The sequence below is a fragment of the Centrocercus urophasianus genome, unplaced genomic scaffold, assembly GCF_019232065.1.
Source record: "Centrocercus urophasianus isolate 14NV4802_14NV808 unplaced genomic scaffold, USGS_Curo_1.0 seq_73, whole genome shotgun sequence".
Taxonomy (NCBI): domain Eukaryota; kingdom Metazoa; phylum Chordata; class Aves; order Galliformes; family Phasianidae; genus Centrocercus; species Centrocercus urophasianus.
The window spans coordinates 1,704,905-1,723,936 of NW_024885344.1; the positions used below are offsets into that span (position 1 = coordinate 1,704,905).

A 19,032-nucleotide genomic window follows, 5' to 3' on the forward strand; every position below is an offset into this window, starting at 1 on the left:
ATTTTACTATAAAAAGCACATACTATTGAAAACATGGCACATAGCATGAGAAATTCAGACATCTTCACACTCAGTGAAGAGAAACACTCAATGGTAATTAACCATATGAACAAGAATAACAGAGGATCAGCTGGAGAGGTCCTGAAAGAAATCTTAAACCAAGAAACTAAAAAATCAGTTACTACATAGAAGCATTTTTCAAAATGGTCCTTGTCACGTACACTGTGACAGACAGCAGAGGCTCAGTGCATGATTGATTAAACTTGTACAGAAAAGGAGATTATATTTACTAGTATCTGGTAAATTTTTGAGGTAGACAGAGTTTATATAAGATGGTTCTACCTAATCAAAATAGAATCGGTGCAGGTGACATTTAAGATTAAAAGTGCTGCGAGATAATTTTAAACTGAAAACCGAGGAAAACATGCCAAGTGTGGAAAGTAAATTGTTCAGAGTGATATATCTGTGTGGTCTGAAATCACAGAAAACCTATGACTTAAAAAAAAATAAAAATAAAATAAAATAAAATGGAATGAAAAACAAGCAAAACAAAACAAAGAAAAGCAACTAATACTCCAAGTAATTAGCTCACATCAAGATAGGCAACCAGATCAAGTCAAATGTCTAAATATCTCCATTCAAATACCTCAGTTTTAAAGTAGATTAAATGGCAGAAGCACTGGGGAATGCCCATATTTGTTTTAAAATGAAACTTTGATTATGAAAGTTTAATGACAGGAAGGTGTGCATTGGAACATTAATAAAGGAAAACAGATTTCATACAAGACAAGTTGTTTCTTTTTACACATTAATGCTAAAGAACATATGGTGACAAACAACAGTATGTGTTGTAATACAGAATTTCAATGGCTGTGCAATTTCATTCCATGATAAAAAGAGCCGTATGTTGTTGGCGCTGTGCTATCAATCATCTGACCAAACTGAGGTGAGTGAAGTGCTAGAGACAATCAGAGAGCTTGAAGGGCAGACAATCAATAACAATGGAACAGTCCAATCATACTAGACAAGGTAAATGTAATAGTGCACCGTGACACAGACTTCGTCTGCAGTGGAGGACTACACCAGGATAAGACAAAGGCTTGAGCTCTGGACTGTGATCACAAGCTTCTCTCAATTGTTAGCAAACAGTTTAATATGTCTGCTATCCATCTCAATGAGCAAGTCAAGGACAATTTCCAATGCACAGTGTGGAAAAGGTCCCCCTCCTACTACTGGGGAAAAGAGTTTGGGTATGTGGAGGTTCCATGATTGCTCCATGTCTTCTAACCTTATGACATCTATTTCCCAGAATTGATGTAGGTACAAATTAGGCTATGTAAATAGTTGCTTCTTGGAGTCGTTTTATGAAAGTACATGCAAGAAAAAAAATGATTAACTATTATTTAATCCTAAATAATAAACAAGACCCAGTACAGTTTGAAACAGCAACAACAAAATAAAGAGACAACAATAAGCCCAAAAAGCTATTTAAAGTGCCAAATGTCTGCAGAAACAAAAGAGCTGTTTAAAAGAATCATTTAAAAACTCAGAAGAGATCTTAAGCCTTCTGCAAACCCACCCATGCTATAAAGGTAGGATTTCTGTAGCCTCAATTTTCTGAAAGGGTAAACGAGGCAAGACAGGTAAAGAAAAATGATAACTTATGATTTGTTTTCCAAATAAATCCTTTGGTTTAATAAAATACAAGTATCTTTCCTACAAGCCTTGCATAACCTATACTTGTACTCACTTGCTTTCTTATAATAAATCTATAAAAGAACTCAAAATGCAATTGCTGACCAAGTAATTACAGCAAATAAATCAAAGGCTTTGGCTAGTTTCAGTACCAGAGAAAAAGAAGTACCAAATGAGATTTTTTTGAGAAGGACTCAAAGAATAATCCAGGGAAATACTGGCTTTTGAGTAACTGACATAGACCGTAATGAAAAACAGAAGTAGAAGATAGAGAGTTTTGCTTCACAAAACTACTAGAGCTCTTGAAAGAACTCCAGGAGCTAACAGAGACTGGGTCATCTTGATGCTGTATTCTATTCAGATTTCTGAAAAGCTTCATGAATTCCCTCAAAAAATAAAAAATAAAAATGGAATATTCCTTTATGTAGATTAAAGGCAGCAAAAGACAGAAAACAGGTGGTTATTTTTCATATTGGAAAAAGCTTTAAGTGAATTCCCCCATGAATTTATGTTATTCAACATAATAAGTGATCTGGAAAAGAGGGTAACTGAGAGGTCCAAAGTTTTAACTGGAGTACTCAAATCTAATATTGATGGAAAACATTGAGTTACTAGGTATGAAAGGGATATTAAATTCAATGTTAGTAAGTGCAGTGTAATTCACTTTGCAGAAAAATAATTCTAACTACAGAACAATATCAAAGAAGGTGTAAGAGTAGACAAACAATAATGGCAGTGAGAGAGTCCTGTCATCACTGACTGGATCAATAACTTATTTCTTTAATCCTGTATTCAGTTCTTGTCCTCTCATGCCTAAATTAATACTGTAGAATACATTGAAGAAATAGAAAGGGTGCACAAGCCCAACTAATAATATCAGAAATATTGAATTAATATGAAGAGAGGGTAATCCCACCAGAATTCCTCATCTTGGGAAAAAAAAACAAAACAAAACAAAACCCGGAGGTGGTATGACAGAGGATTAAAGTAGCACAAACAGGAGTGAAATTGTAAATAAGGAATGATTATTCGTTATTTCTTATAAAGGAAGAAGTCTTCTCTGAAGGATTCTGGGCTGGATAAAAATATCAGGTAAGGATTTAATCATTTACTGTGCACTTTTCTGTGCGTACTACACTCTCGCTTTAAGCATCCACTGTAAGCTATGAGCAGAGCTCTTCTCCATTTACGTAAGATGATTCTGTGGGTTTCTTTTCATGGAACTTTCAGCTCTGCAGTAAGAACAGAGGGAGTGCATAGGGAGTGAGAGGAATCAGAGATTAATCATTGGAGATGTATAGGAATAAGACTGTGTGCAGATGTGTTTGACAGTGTATAAACAAACGTATAGCAGTTGGCAGGATAGGTTGGGCTTGTTTTGCATTACGCTGTAGAGATACAATTTTCTCAGAAATTATCCAGCTGCTGTTCTTCGCAGGCTTTCCATTCCTGTTTCCTTTTCTATTAAACCATTCACCCTCAATTTCCTCCTTCATGTAAAAGAAAACCCCCAGACTTGCAGAAACACAACGACTGACTCATTCCACATGGATCATATTTGCAACTATTGAGGTCACAATATACTTAGCAGCTTAATCTCATGCAAAGTCGGGTAATACATTTCTGGTTGAGGTTTATTCCTATAAAGAAATAATAAAGTTATTATCTGAGAATAAGAAAATTTCTTACTGTCAAAACACAGGCAGAATCTTTGAAGTTTAAGTCAGAGAGTTGCAAAAGGTGATCTACACTATTAATTGAGATGTCCACTTCTCCTTTTTTGGCTACCTGGGAAATACAGGAGAATCACCTCTCAGATATAAAGGGTGAGGGACTTAAACTGCTTTGTGGCAAATCTAATCACTAGAGCCTATTACAAGTGCATCCTGTGTCATCAGAATCACAGAATCATTAAGGTTGGAAAGACCAGTAAGATCATATAGCCCAACCATCATAATGCTTCCTTTCCTGAACATGAGTACTAGCATAAGGGAAGGTAGCCAAAACCTCCTTTTGCACAGTAACTCTGGGGCTTGAGCTCCTGGTCAGGAAAGCGAAGACCTAGGACATGCAACAGTCCCAAAGCCAACAAGACACAGAACTGCATGATTTTAGCATTCCAACTGCAGCTAGGCTTCATGCAGAAAGGAATGTAAGACAAAGACAAAATTTATGGAAGCTTTGATTCTGTAACTCTGTAATAAGGGACTTCCCTAGCACAGAGAAGCCATAAGTTCTTCTCCTGCTTCCACTGTCCGTTGCATATTTTCTTTAATGATGCTTAGCTGGATATTGTACAGCTAATACTTTTAGCAGAAATTCTTTCTGTTCCAATATGATTGCTACAGTTGTGATGAAAACCACCATTCAGCTCCCCTACCTGGACAATGGCATGTTACTCTTCAATTTCCATGCTCCTCAAGTAATTTTCACATTATTCATGCTGCTCTGTGAGATCATGTTCTTGTCCCTATAAACGTCTTTGTATCCATAAATCCTGTCTCCAAGAGCTGTCTCTTCAAATGCCCAGTGAAGTGCAGGAGGAAAAGGCAGCGCTCAGAGTTCTGATCACAACATAAATGAACTTCGAGCAGAACAGAAATTCTTCCACTGCCTATTCTTCTTGGTTATTAAAACTGTAGCAATTCAAGGCCCATCAAGGTGATGTATACCGGAAATCTGAATCCAGATACCTGATTTGCATATGAATTTGAACATCTCCTTTTTGTACCGGCCTAGATAGAGCACAACCACACAGCCTGGAAGAAGCTGGCTTGCTTACGCACAAAAAGCCAAAGAGACTTTAACAACTGAGAATCATTTAAGGTGTTCCTCAGTGTTCTCTATTAGAGGCTGCAACTGTATGCCATTTGCCTTCAGGAATATCAGATTGAATTTTCACTCCTTTCAGATTTAAAATAGTATTTGTAAGGAATTAAATTGCGGAAAAATAATGCATTTCTCTGCAATTTCTGAATCAGCATTGTCCTATTAAACCAGCAGGAGGAATCAGCAGGCACAAACACAGAATTCCTTCTCATTAGGTCTGTCAGATAATACAGCAAGCTCAGGAGAAAACATCCTACTTCATAAGCGGCAGCTCTGAACCCAGAGAATCTTTTAAGGCCTGTTCAAATGACTGATGTTTTTGTAAGTACAACATTCTTCACATATGCAACAAGATTTGTAAGAAGAAATAATATATTTTATTAGATTAAATTATATATGTATTTGGAATTGCAAGTCTATCTTCAGATCTAAAACCAAAGCCTTTTACTAATCACAGAGTGGCAGTTCTGTGCTCCTATCTTGCAACACTTTCTTTACAGAAACAGAATAAGTAAAAAAGTGGTTCCTCTTTTCCAATACAGCTTAGAAAGAACGAAGACAAAAAGAAAAGAACACGTCACATAGTTAAGATGAATTATATCATGCATAAACATCCAATGAACTTAAAAGAAAATCATTTTATATTTTAACATACAGAAATGGAAAAACCCCAACAGACACAGGCTTCTGCACCTCCATATCTTTTCTCTTGTCTTGTTCTCTTTTACTGGCCCATTCCACTCCTTTTATTGTACTGAGTGAGTCCTTGGGAATTCCTCCAACAATATATATATTTAGTAATGTCTCCATGTTAAGCTAGAAAGTTCAAAAAACACCATGTCTCTCAACATGGCAATATTTAGATTGCCTTTCATGACAAAATTGCAAAGGTTAATGAGGATGAGATCAAGCCATGCCTTTCAACACACAGCACTGGAAAATAGAAAAAAGGAATGGTTTATTTGCTCCTAGCTTGCAGAGATCGTTTTTAACAGATAGCTGCCATCTCTTTCAACTACTCTTAGCCTTGCTATTCATTGATATTTACTCCTTTAACAGATCTTCTGTGATCCTCAAAGATTGCTGCCAGGAGAAATAATCAGCTGATTAAATGCTTTTGAACAGCTCAATGGCCTGCTGGGGCTCCTGTGTATCACAGGGCTTCCCCCCAGCAGTGGCGAGTGGCAGGTGTGTGGTGCCGCTGGCTGATGGCAGTGACAGGCTGTCTGTGGTGATGTACTCCAAGGGACACTGCTGAAGGAATGCCGGACAGCCAGGAGCCTCTGGACATTTCTGTTCTTCTGTTCTCATGTCTGTGCTTTTCCCACAGCTGGAGGGAAGTGGTGAAACTTCCTTCTTGTTGAGGTACTGCGTTGCTTCCTTCTGCTCTGGGAGCAGGAAGGGCTGCAGAGGACCTGCTCCTGGCTGCTCCTGCCTCTGTGCAGCCTGGGGGCTGGCTTTGTCTGGAAGGGTCACGTACTGCAGGGACACTGCTTTCTCCTGTTTTCCCATTGGATTCAAGCTCACCTCCAGGGTCTGATGCATCTCAGGCTGAGAAGACCTCACTGGGCTGTACAAGTATGGGCCATTGTAAGCAAAGCAAGTGATTGCTGTCTGGGAAGTTATACTTGTGTCAGCACAGTTTGTCCTTGGGCAGACAACCGGGGCATTTAAAGCATGGTATGGGTTCTGTAGGTCCAATGCAGGAGAAGAAACCTCTGTCCTTTCAATCTGCACTTCAGGGGACTCTGCCAAAATCTTCTTCTGCCTGAAGGAGGGACAGTTAAAATTGCTCATGAGATATGTATTTGTGGTAAACACAAAGCAGAAACACAAGCTTAGTAGAACACTGAGGTAGCTATGCATATGGTCAGAATGATCTGTGCAGGTGAGCAAGTTACACCAGAGCGCACAGAATTGTATCCGAAGCTCAAAAGTTACTGCCATGGGCTTTTTGGTGACAGAACATTTGGCTATGGCTTCCCACGAGTTAGGGAGCTCTATGAGCATGTCATTCACAGTGTGACTACAATGTTCTCTTCATTTACCTGTCCACAACTTGAAGGAAGCTAGGCTGATCCATATTCTCCATAAGGCTGCATTTGTTGAAATCCAGCTGGCTGCTTGCATGCCTGTTTCCTAGAGGAACTTTCTGGAAAAATAATAGAAAGCAGACATGGGGAAAGATAAGTGTCTTATCAGCAGCAGAATCATGGAGAAGGAAAATAGCTAGCAGAGGTGAAAGCATCTGGCAATGCACTCTAGTAAAGTTGGATAGAACTTCAATAAGATGACTGGTAGATGCTTTCATTTCTCCAGAAGAATCTTGATTCAAAGCCAAATTGCCTTTCTACTGACCTTACATAACACTATATAGCTCGGGTGGTTGGAGCTGTTCTCTGAAAGATCGTACAAACGCTGCAGGATCTCACTACAATAAACAGAGCTATGGCTTCATGCAAATTCAAACCCATGAAATGACAGCACTTACAAATAGAGAAACATATAAAGGATTAAAAACAAGTCTGCTAAGCTGTTTCTTTGAATGTGGAGGGAAGGAAAAATCAGATTTTACTGAAAGATCATGTAAAAAACAACATAAGTCTTTAGTAGAAACAGAAACAGTTTATCTTCAGACACAGGAGATATAATACTGAAATTTTCCTAGTTTAATTTTCCATCACTGTCATGCTGACAAGCACAACACTAATCAGTCTGCAGGTATAAATGCACAATCTGGCTTCTGTTACATACGGACTGAGCAAGAAGGAACAGACTAACTGAAGCGTACGTTCCTCGCAGATTAGGTGACAAAGAGGAGCTCTTGGAATTATTGGGATTCATGAAGAAGAAAAAAATAATGAACCTTCAAAGGCACAGATGCCTCTTACCTTCAAGTAGCTCTGGATCAGCAGACTCTTGCTGGGGTTTGGAATCTTTTCCTCCCACAGCTTCTTCTGCCTGCAGCAACACAGAGTTTTCAAGGTTCGCGTCTCACTGTGGCAAGAAGAAGAGACTGCACCTCATGCACCATGCTGCTCTGCGTGGCCCCGCCGTTGCCTGGGAGGCCAGCAGCAAACTCGCACCAGTGTCCAGCCATGTACAAGGCTGACACTGCACACCAAGGCTTCTCTTTGCATAGACCACTCTCATAGCAGACAAGCAGTGCCTCACCCTTTATCCACTCCCCGTGGCCAACACACAGCTAAATTGCATTCTCAGGGCACAAACTTACCTGAGTAAGTACTTAAAGCTGCAATAAGCAACAGCGAGCAAAGTGATGATGAGAACTGGCAGCATCAATGGGAGAACCACTGGTGAAAGAACTGAAAGAGAGAAAGAAGAAATGGGGAGTCAACATCTGAGGATCCCTTCCCATAAGAAGTTTTGCATTCAGGTGATTCTTCGTGAAAGCATATCTGGGAAGTAGAAGAGAAGAAATGTGTCCTGAATACCTTATTGATGACCAAAGGAAGTCATCTTTTCCCTCACTGATTCTTTTTCTAGTCTTCACTGACTCCACAGGGAAAATAATTTATCCCAGCAAAAGCCTGGTGAGGTAGCAGAATTCACGGTGAATGTTAGAGGTCTACAGAGGTCTTAGGTTGCCTGACTTTGTACAGTCCTGGAGAGATGGGAATCTCAGAGATTCTCCTGAGCTCCTTCCGCTAATGGATGTAGATGAACATCGAGGTGAACATCTTGGTACTTCAAGCTGCCCAGGGACAAATTCTAGAATGTCACATATCTTTGGGCATGTGATCATAGTAATCATGGGCATTCTGCTTCTAACTCCAGAAACTGCAAGAACATGATATGGTGTGCATCTCCAGTACACTCCAATGTGTCTTTTATTCAACTCCACGGCCTCTCTGTAAAATGGAAAGGCTGATTTTTAGCCTGTCTTCCTGCATTCTCAAGCTTTTCAGTTCCTTAAAGCAGAATCAATTATTGGGATCAGGAAACAGCAGTGGTCTTTGGCTAGGATCTTTTCTTGATTCTCCGTGTGGAAAGCTTTACAGCTAGCTGTATTAGCCTAGGGAAGGAAAGCAGGAAAGGTGCTTACGAGCTGCATCCTGCTCACTGCCTTTGTTAGCATTCCTGCTGCACTGAAAGGGTGCAAGCAGAACAGTGACCACTTTAAGCAGCCCCACCACAGTTACATGGCTGGATCTGCCTGCAACGTTCATCACAAGAATGCAGGTGTTTCTCTACAGGAATTTCATCCACGAACCGTACAAAAACCTGACAAAATCCGCCCGGGTGAAAAGTACCATTCTCAGTTTCCCAGGTGAACTCCTCACTCCATTCACTCCAGTATCCCTGGTAATCCTGATTATTCACCATTGCACGCATTCTTCCCCTGTATTTGGTAGACGCTGACAACATCTGATCAGTGAAGATGAAGGGAGGTTCATCATTGGTAATTTTTATGGTCTTCAAGGTCTGGGGAGAGGAAAGAAGCACAAATGAAAGAGGTGAGAGGAACTGACATCCCCAGTCGCAAAGCAAAGAGAAACCCAGGACTCCTGCACTTGCTATCACTCACTTTTTCATACTGGTTGTGCTTCCAGAACTGGACTTCGTACTGCTGTTTTATGAAACCATACCGTAAAGTGTGTTTTTTCCACCTCAGTTCATACTCCTGATTTCTCATCAGTTCCACAGACACATTTGCAGGTGGCAGCACCTTAACTAGAACACAGAGAATATCCCAGAGTACATATCAACAAGCACACCCAGCTTCTACCATTGCAAAAACCTCTCCCTAGCTCCTGTCTGTGAAAACATCACCAATACTTCCAGATTCTCACATGTACAGGCGCTCCACCTGGCACACCTCACGCAGCACATCAGCCCTATCTCATGCTGAGCTCCAGGGATCACTTCACAAACCCCAGGAGCTCCTCTGGGTCTGACCCACATCATCAACCACGTGCTTCCCTTACCAAGTCACATCGCTTCTTCCTCCCAAACACCTTTCCTCACTCCCACTGCTCTCATCACGTCTTGCCCACACAGGCACTGTTCCTAAAAAAATCCCAGGAGAGGCAAGACTCTCCAAAGCAACTCACTGTTCTTGTAGGCTTCTATCAGTTTCTCCTCCATCTTGGTCCGCACAGACACTTGGTACTGGCTCTGACTGCTGATGTTGCTAACAGGGATCCCACAGCTCTGCACCACATATGGGACATGGGGCAAAGCCTTCTCATACACGGGAGAGCACTCCTCTTCCCTGAGGGGAGAAAAGAAGGTGGTGCTGAGATCAGCAGGAACGGCACAGAGCAGCAGCCCAGCAGCACGGGCAGAGGTAAGTATGCTGCCACTGGCAGATCACGTACGCTGATGCTGGAGTGGCCCTGAAGAACAAGCCAAAGATGACAGAGCTGGCAATCGCTTCCTTCACTTCCCAGCTGCACTTCAGATATGCACCATTGAAGAGGCAACGAAGGTTCCTGGGATGAATGCCACCTACAGAGAAGATCACAGCATGCTAAGAGGCAGGAAAAGTCCAGTGAAAGCCTTTGTCTTGCATGAGCAGGTACCATACAATGGGGTGGAACACAAAGCACACCGAAAGGGGCAAGATAGGCTCTTGCTCCTGCTCGCATTTCAAACTTCTCCATGCCCTTCTAGGACATAGCAATCCTTCCAAGTGAAAGCAAGACCAGCACCACAGTGGAAGACAGTAAGCAGACTTCTTCATGACCTACATCCCAAGTCACAATCCGGACCCATGGAGGGCTTCAGACCTCCTGCAGGGGGCACAGCCCCCAGCCATTTCATTATTGCTTGGAGTATCCCAGTGAAACAAGTGTTGAGGCTCCCTGAGAGAAAGCCATCATAGGTGGGGCTTCCCTTGCCACTTTTGGCTTTGGATGGGACCCACAAGGATCACTGCCTTGCCCTGGCTTCTCAGGGTGACCTCCTACCCTTGCACAGCCCTACTCCATCCCCTTTACCTTCGGGGGTCTCCCAGGACACATCTGTGCTCCACTCGCTGTATTGCCCGGAGAAACCTGTGCCCTGCTCTGGTCTGGCTCGCACATGGGCGATGTATCTGCTTCCTGGGATGAGGTGGCTGAGGTGGCAATGAGTGATGTTGGAGAGCAGGCGTGAAGCAGCCTTCTGTCAGCAGGGGAAAGGAGGGAGAACAGGAATCAGTGGTGAGGGGTGGAAGGAAGACAGAGAAGGAGCACAGATGCATCTCAAGCTGTCTTGTGCACGTGAAACACTTCCAAGGTGTTTTGCCTTTCTCCCCCATGAGCCCACAGGCTGCTCTTCAAACGTGCTTTGAATTCATGATGGAGGGATGCAGGGTTAAATAAATTCCAACTCAAAACCCAATTGCACTGCTTTTTCGCAGTGAAGAATTGATTTTTGCATTCAAGTCAGGACTAGTGGTATTTTACCAGGAAAGTCACTTGCAGACAGTAACAAAGCCTCTTCCACATGGCCTAAATCAGCATTTATTGCAACTCTTCATAGTGCCTGAGAACAGAAAGGCTGCCCATTTGCATGGCACTGACCATAAGTTCTCAACCAGCCACAAGGCTTCAGCCATGGCCTGGTGAGGCCAACTCTTCCTGCTCTTACCTCCCAGGACTCCCAGTCCCGCTTGTAAGCAACTTCATACTCCAACACATTGCTCAGCCCTTGGCTTCCATCAGGTGCTGTCCATGTCAGCAAGAAGTCCCCTGAACTTTCTCGGAGTGAGAGGTTCTGAGGGGGAAGGGGCTGAACTGGAAGATGAAGATACAACACATGAGATGTGATACGGAGGAGAGAAACATGAAGAGGGGAACAAAACATGAAGTTAAGCGCCCTCAACTTCCCCATTTTCACAATATCTTATCACTTCCTGCAGTAGGAAGCTGCTTGCTGTGTGTCCCTCCAACGTTCACCTGTTCCCACACTCGCCCTCTTCAATCTCAAGGCAGAACTGTTTGTCAGTTTTTGCAAAATCATCGCGATTCATCTCCTAACTGAACATTAAAAATGTTCTCAAAGATCCCCCAAAAGCATTTGAAAGTTTGCCTTGGAATTTATTCCTTACCATTTTGGAAAAGATGAACTTGTAGTTGTGCTTCAAGATTCTGCTTGGGTTTGAAGCTGTAATAGTCATCCACTCCAATTCCAAAATGTTCTACTGGTTTCCAACAAATCCAATGGCTGTATGGGTCTGAAGCCTCAGGTAAGTCTTCTTCCAGCTCCTTTTGACAATGCATTTCCTCACTGTCACTGTGTGAATAGAAAAAGTATCTATAACGGTCTGATCTGGTCCTATTTAGTTCAGGCAAAACTAAATGTCAGCAGATAATTCCAATCCCTAATGATTATCTAATTTATGTGGGAAGTTATATCCTCATTACCACTGATAGCCCCATTTTGCACCTATTACCATTACTAACATTTTTATCACCATTAATCTTTTATCAAATGTGTTTTCATTTCAAAGTACGCAACATAATATTCTGTTCTCAAGTCAGGCTAGTTTTGTTAGTTTCCAGTCTAAGCCTTGATAATCTCACAATTCTATGTGAGAAGTCGTTTGATGGAAAAGAACATCAGAGAAATGCATTGTTTACTTTGAGTGAAAGGCAAGGAAGTTTCTGACGCTCCTGAGCTTCTTGAAGGAATTCCCTTGGCAGTCCCAGGAAGACACTTAAGCGTTTTTTTAATTCAGCCAAAATGTACTTCTCAAGCCTTACCAGTTCTGTTCTGTCAAGAGACCTGATGTATTCATTAACTTCCCCCAGAATGCTAGGCATCACTTTAGATGGCCTTCCTCCAGGCCAAAAAGCATCATCAAGATTAAAAACAATATATTATGGTAGTCAGAAGTAGGCAAGCTTTGTGTGCTTGCACAGGTCTGAGTTGCTGAAGAGATGCAGTTCTCCTTTTTGTACCCTCTGAACTTCTGCATGAGCCTATGAATCCATGCCCGTTGCTCCCGTACAGATAAAGCCGTGGCGATCGGAGCTCAGCTACTGTCCTTCAGGACAGCATGAGGTCTCCAAGCCAACCATACGTCAGCAGGCATTGTTCAGCAGTACTGATAGCTGTCAAAGTTGGGTACTAGTGAGGAAGCCAGGCATATTTCTGAAGAAAGGGAGGGACTGATTGGTCATGATTCCTGTATCAGCCACTGAAAACCCTCCATCATAAAACAATGTTCCAGAGCAGACTCCCAACAGCAGAGCAATTTTCTTTCATCTTTTCTTTCCTTCTCTTTTTTTTTTTTTTTTCCAGAATAATTGCCCTCAAGGTCCTTTTCCAAAGACCTTCAGCTCATTTCACCTGCTTTTAGGTGTACCAGTACTCTCTTACCTACAATAAAATCAAGTGTTCCCTCTTCTCCCTTTCCTTTCTGTATCCCAAGATGCTAATACATTTTCTTCTCAGCTTTCCATCTTTAACTTCCTCTCTATTCGGCCTTTCTTATCCTCACAGCTGATCAAGTCTGCTGATGCTGTTCCCTTTTCATAAGGAAACAGATGCAGCATAGAGATACTCTCATAAACAACCGGTATCTCTGGGAGGAAGATTGATAGCACAGATGAACTTACCCATACCCACACTTTCACAAGCATAGCCTATTCAGGGTCTTCAGAAGTGATCAACACCATACTCTCAGTGATGACCCTAAACAGGCAAAATAACTGGGGAAATGTCTCTGCCTGGTAGGTTTATGAATCGCTCCTGAGCCCGCTCTTCTTCTCAATCTATCTTCTCTACCTCGTTGGACGGCCATCCGCGTGCCCCTTCTTATATCCTATCCAGGATTCTGCTACAAACTTATGGGAAAATTATTGAAACTAGGATCAAATTAACTCCACTGGCACATGATTAGAAGTCCTCCCTCTCCCTTTTTAGGACAGGCATCAGAAGCAAGCGCGACTTTGACTGTAACCCAAGAACAGCTGTCACTTTCTAAAAACCCGACTGCCGGCCCAGAGATTCCAAAAGAGTGTTGTGGCCAAACACTCTTCGGATGTTTTTCCTTCACAGTTCATTTCAGGTACTTACTTTTTAATAACATTCCTTTGGTACAGAGTCAAACCAAGGAGGGCATGTGCCTCGGAGTGTTCCTTCCATGTGCACGTCACGAGTGAGCTGTAGTCATTGTGGCACCTCAAGCTCTCCATCGGAACGCTTTCTGAAATGGATGCCAGCCAAAATAAAGATGCAATGCTTACAAATGGAAATAGTGAGAGCTAGCAGGAAGGACAGTGATTCTGCCATCAGAATGGGAAAGGCGTCAAGAACAGCACTCTTCTGACGGCACCAAATAATGACCCTTGGTGAAAATATGTTTGAAGTTGTGTTCCTTCCCCACATCTCCACAGTACCAAAGAGTCAAGCCAAGGTACAACAACGGTGAAGCGAGACCTTTGAGCCTGCAAGACATGTTTCTGGCCAAAGTATCACTTCCAGGCAGAAACAGCTTTCTGGGCATAGTGAATATCACAGTTAGTGGGGATGTGCTGATTATTTCATCTCTGTGGGACTTCTTTGCAACCAATTTCCATACTCTCACCTATTTGTCTGCACCAGCACCAGCACCTGCCACAAACTGACTGCTTTTGATCAGAATGCTTGTTGTCCTGCAGCAGAGAGGATAGGAGCAAAAGAAAGTAGAAAATGGGGAAGAGTGAGTCAGGTACAAAAAAGAGAGGAAAAAGGCAGGAGTCAAATAAAAGAAATTATAATTCTGAAACTCACCATTAATGGCTTGGTCACTGAAGGCCAATGACAGATTTAGCAAAAAGATGCAAAACCCTTTCATCTTCATACTGTCCTTTGAACACACATTTTTATTAAAAAAAATGTTTTCATTGCCCACTCTTCTTTTGTCTTGTTGTGGAGCTTCTTGTTTTCATTTCATGTAAAGAGAAGTAAAACTCAGTTAGGGAACCTTAGGCATTTTGCTGTCTTGAAGTGATATTTGGAAAGAACTCCCTAATTTGCTGTGATAAAATTCAGACAGAACATCTACAGATCCTTTACTGATGGGCAAACCTGTTCTTATTGTGTGAACCTGCAACATGAGCAAGGACTGTAGAGTAAATGTGCACATCCAAGGAAGTGCACAGATTCTTTCAGCTCTTGAGAAGAAACATGCATATTCTGTGAATAAATTTATCCTTCAAATTCATTTGTCCTTCTGCTCTTTCTAGTCTTCCTACTCTTCCTTCTGTTTTGTTATTTTCCTTAAAAATACATTCCACAACCACATACCTCCAGAATACATGATTGAATTTCCATATTTATTCATTTTCAGGTTTCTCTTGAATATGGTACTCCCCAGACAAGTTGCAAATTTTAGCAACAATTTCAAACAAATTATTTCTCTTCTTTTGCGGAAGACCATGGCCCACATTCTTTGGTACCAGAATACTGGCTCTTCTGGCCATCTCTCACTGCTTTCTCCAAACTATGATAAACTTACAGAGCTGCAACCCCTGTACTCAGTGAACTCTAGCTCTTTTCTACTGTAGAGGAACATGGAGAGATCTCCTTTTAAATCTCTGTTGACTTTCAGATTCCTGAGTGCCGCTTCTTGATACCAGAAACAGCGGTATGAGCCCTCGCATAATCATTGCAAAGCTTTCCCTTAAGAGCTCTCAAGACTTTCCAGGATAGAAGACTGCTATTTTGCCTTCCCCAGAAAGAAGCAGTTCCCTTACCTGCATCCAGAGTTGTCTGTGAGGCAGATGATAAAACCTGATGGATGACCCTCACTGTTCAGCTTCCCCAGCAGTATGAGAATCTTCTGATGCAGCAACCAGCTGCTTCCCTACAAAGGAATCTATACAATATTTTTGTACCTTCCATACATTCAAATGTCAGTTTTGAAGAAGCAGACCACACCCTTCCAACGAAAATAGATGCTTGTGCAGTTGTACAGTTACGTTCCTCCTATTTTAAGCTCCCAAGCACTTCGTGCGGACTGTTTAAGTGGGAAATATGGGGAAGGAAGTATGTCACTGCTAATCTGTATGTTAAGAATTATCTTTTCTTGGGATTAGTGTATTTATGAAGAAAAAAGAGGCAGAAAAAGGATCGACTGCAGTAAATGTATGAAAGTATAGGAAGGAATTCTTTCTGCTCAAGTATTGTTTCTTGCTTTATTGTAGTCTTAAAAAGCTCCAAGAGTGGGATCATTTTTCACTTTGTGCTTGTATGTTTATATGTAATTTGAAACTAGAGAGACTACCTTTATCACTGCAATCCTTTAATTTGAGCAATATTTTAAAACCATTTATGTTTTACTGATTTCAACAATTAATAATTGATGATGATTTTTATAATACGTAGATTAAAGTGAAAACTGAGGCTTTGTTCCTTCTAATCTCAACCATTCTGTGGTTCTATGAAAGACATACTCAGATTTGTGCATTTAGGAGTAAAGTACAAGGGGCTGAGATGGGTCCCCAGATACAGAATATAATTCTTCAGTCTGTTTGTTTTTCACAGCCACTAGACCTCTAAAATCTGACCAAAACCACACTTAGCAGATATAGCCACTCACAAGAACTCCTTCAATATACAAGAGAATATATACATACATATATATATATATATTCTGTGAATAAGGGAATAATAGAATCGCAGAATGGCTTGGGTTGGAAGGGACCTCAAAGATTATCTAGTTCCAAACTCCCTGCCATGGACAGAGTTGCTGACTGCTAGATCAAGAACTAGATAGGGCTGCCCAAGGCTCCATCCAGCCTGGCCTTGAATGCCTTCAAGGATGGGGCATCCAAAACCTCTCTAGGTAGCCTGTTCTAGTACTTCACCACCCTCTCAGTGAAAAACTTCCCCTCAACATCTAATCTAAATCTCTTCTCATTCAGTTTAAAATTGCTGCCCTGGACCTATCACTATCTATCCTTGTAAAAAGTTGTTTTCCCTCCTGCTTATAATTCACTTTAAGTACTGGAAGTCTATAATGCAGTCTCCCTGGAACCTTCTCTTCTCCAGACAAGCCCAACTCCCTAAGCCTGTCTTCATAGGAGAGGTTCTCTTACCCTCTATCATCCTCACGACTCTCCTCTGGACCTGCTCCAACAGTTTCATGTCCTTCCTGGGATGGGGGCCCCACGTCTGGACGCAATACTGCAGATGGGGCCTCACAAGAGCAGAAAAGAGAGGGAGGATGACCTCCCTCACCCTGCTGGCCACCTTTCTTTTGATGCAGTCCAAGATACAGTCGACCTTCCAGGCTGCCAATGCACAGTACTGGCCCATGTTAAGTTCTTCATCTACCAGGACACTTAAATTCTCTCTCAGCAGGACTACTCGCAAGGAATTCTTCTAATCTGCATACATGTCTGGGATTGCTCCAACCCAAGTGCAGCATTTCACGCTTGGCCTTGCTGCACCTCATCAAGTATACCTGGGCCCTTCCTTTTTGTTTCTCAAAGTCCCTTTGGATGGTATCCATTCCTTCTGTCGTATCAACTGCACCACTCAGCTTGGCGTCATCTGCAAACTTGCTGAGGGTGCCCTTGATCCCAATATCTGTGTCACTGATAAAGAGCATAATTCCTAGAGACAGACCCCCTTGTGGAACACCACTCATCACCAGCCTCCACCTGGACATAGAGCCACCGACCACAACCCTTTGGCTACAATATTCAGGATGCCCAAGGAGGTTGTGGATACTCTGTTCCTGGAAGCATTCAAGGCCAGGTTGGATCTGGCTCTGGGCAGCCTTGTCTAGTGGGTGGTAACCCTGCCCATGGCAAGGGTGCTGAAATTAGATGACCTTTAATGTCCTTTCCAACCCAGGCCATTCTATGATTCTATGATTCTACAGTTCTATGATTCTATGATTCTATGATTCTTTCTGGTTGATACATCCTTGCTTTTACTACCTGTGCACGTCCTTTTTACCCCCATTTGATCAACAGGTCCTTGCTGAGCTATACTGGTTTCCTGCTTCCTCTGCTTGTTTTCATATAAGGGAAAACAGAGAACTCTTGTGCTCACAGAAAGACAACCAGAGAGAGTTGCCAACTCTGCTCCACTCCTTTGTCTCTAAGGACATCTTTCCACAGGAACTCACCCACTGATTCCTTAAACAGCCTGAAGTTTGCTCTCCTGAAGTTTGGGGTTCTGACTTTGCTTTTTGCCAGGCCCATCCTCCTCTACCAAGTCACAGTCCCTACAGACCAGAGTGCCTCCCATCTTAGCCTCTTTAATGAGCTACTCTGAATTGGCAAGAATCAGGTCCAGAAGTGCTTATTCTCTAGTCTGTTTGTCTAATACCAGGAGCAGGAAGTTCTCCTCAACAAGCACCAGGGGTCTTCAGGATTGCTTGCAACCTGCCATGTTGTTTTTCCATAGACATACAGGTAGCTAAATTCCCTGCCAGTTCCTCCTGTGAGTGCAACGCTTCCCATAGCTGAAGCAAGAATGACTCATCCATAGGCTCTCCCTTGATCAGGCAGCCTGTCATAGACCCTGACCATCAAATGTCCTTTCTTGGTCCAGTCCCTGATTTTCACCCACGAGTTCTCAACCTGAACATGGCTATTTCTCAGATGTAGCTCTTCACACTCTGTCCAACTCTTAACATAGAGAGCAACTCCCCCACTTATCTTTCCCTACCTATCTCTTCTGAAAACTTTCTAGCCCTCAATCATCATACTCCAGTCATGTATATCAACCCGCATGACTGTGATCACAATTACTCTGTGACCACATACTCTTCTAATTGCATTGTGGCTTACAACTCTTCCTGCTTATTACTCAGGCTGCATGCATTGATGTAGAGGCACTTCATTTAGGCTACTAGTAATGTTATCTTATCTGAGGAGTCCTCACAAGACACCTCAGCCCTGCTGTTGTGGATCGTGGTCACCGTGTTTGTTGTGACACAGTGCTGCACCCTGGTGTGCCCAGAAGAGCAGAGGGCATTGTGGCCTGTGCTAACAGCCAGGAAGGCTTTGGGTCAGGTTCTGGAAAAGATATCAGGTAAGGATGTAATTATTTACTGTGCACTTTTCTGTGCTTACTACACTCTTGCTTTAAGTATCCACTGTAAGCTATGGTCAGAGGCAGAATATCAGACAGGATGAAATGACTGTTTGGCCCCGTTGTGTTCATCTGTGTTCCTATATCACGGACTTTCCTCCACATAGAAAACAATGTCTTTAGGTGCTGAAACAGCATCATAGGGAGTGAGAGGAATCAGAGATTAATCATTGGACATGTATAGGAAAAAGACTGTGTACAAATGCATTTGACATTGTGTGAACAAGAAAGTCTACAGCAATTGTCAGGGTGGGTTGGGCTTGTTTTGCATTACGCTGTAGAGATACAATTTTCTCAGAAATTATCCAGCTGCTGTTCTTTGAGACCTCGGTGGGCTTTCCATTACTGTTTCCTTTTCTATTAAACCATTCACCCTCAGTTTCCTTCTTCATGTAAAAGACAACCCCCAGACTTGCAAAAACACAACAACTGACTCGTTCCACATGGATTGGCATTGGAACT

At 42.3% G+C, this 19,032-nt stretch overlaps 1 protein-coding gene across 3 annotated transcripts; it reads right to left on the reverse strand.

Moving 5' to 3' along the window:
• Positions 1-4,878: 4,878 nt before the first annotated feature.
• LOC122170677 (cytokine receptor common subunit beta-like) lies at positions 4,879-15,486 on the reverse strand. 3 transcript variants are annotated; one of them, XM_042837770.1, is made up of 14 exons: positions 15,216-15,486; positions 14,251-14,394; positions 13,555-13,684; positions 11,582-11,766; positions 11,122-11,267; positions 10,488-10,653; positions 9,867-9,996; positions 9,600-9,760; positions 9,074-9,219; positions 8,799-8,970; positions 7,760-7,850; positions 7,416-7,521; positions 6,573-6,676; positions 4,879-6,292 (listed from the first exon to the last, which is right to left on the reverse strand). In XM_042837770.1, the coding sequence occupies exons 2-14, from the start codon at positions 14,318-14,320 to the stop codon at positions 5,632-5,634; spliced, it is 2,268 nt and encodes a 755-aa protein (XP_042693704.1). In that variant the 5' UTR covers positions 14,321-14,394; positions 15,216-15,486; the 3' UTR covers positions 4,879-5,631. The 3 variants fall into 3 exon arrangements, with proteins under 3 accessions (XP_042693704.1, XP_042693705.1, XP_042693703.1); XM_042837771.1 differs by having other exon boundaries at positions 7,416-7,485; positions 14,251-14,397; XM_042837769.1 differs by having other exon boundaries at positions 14,251-14,397.
• Positions 15,487-19,032: the final 3,546 nt, after the last annotated feature.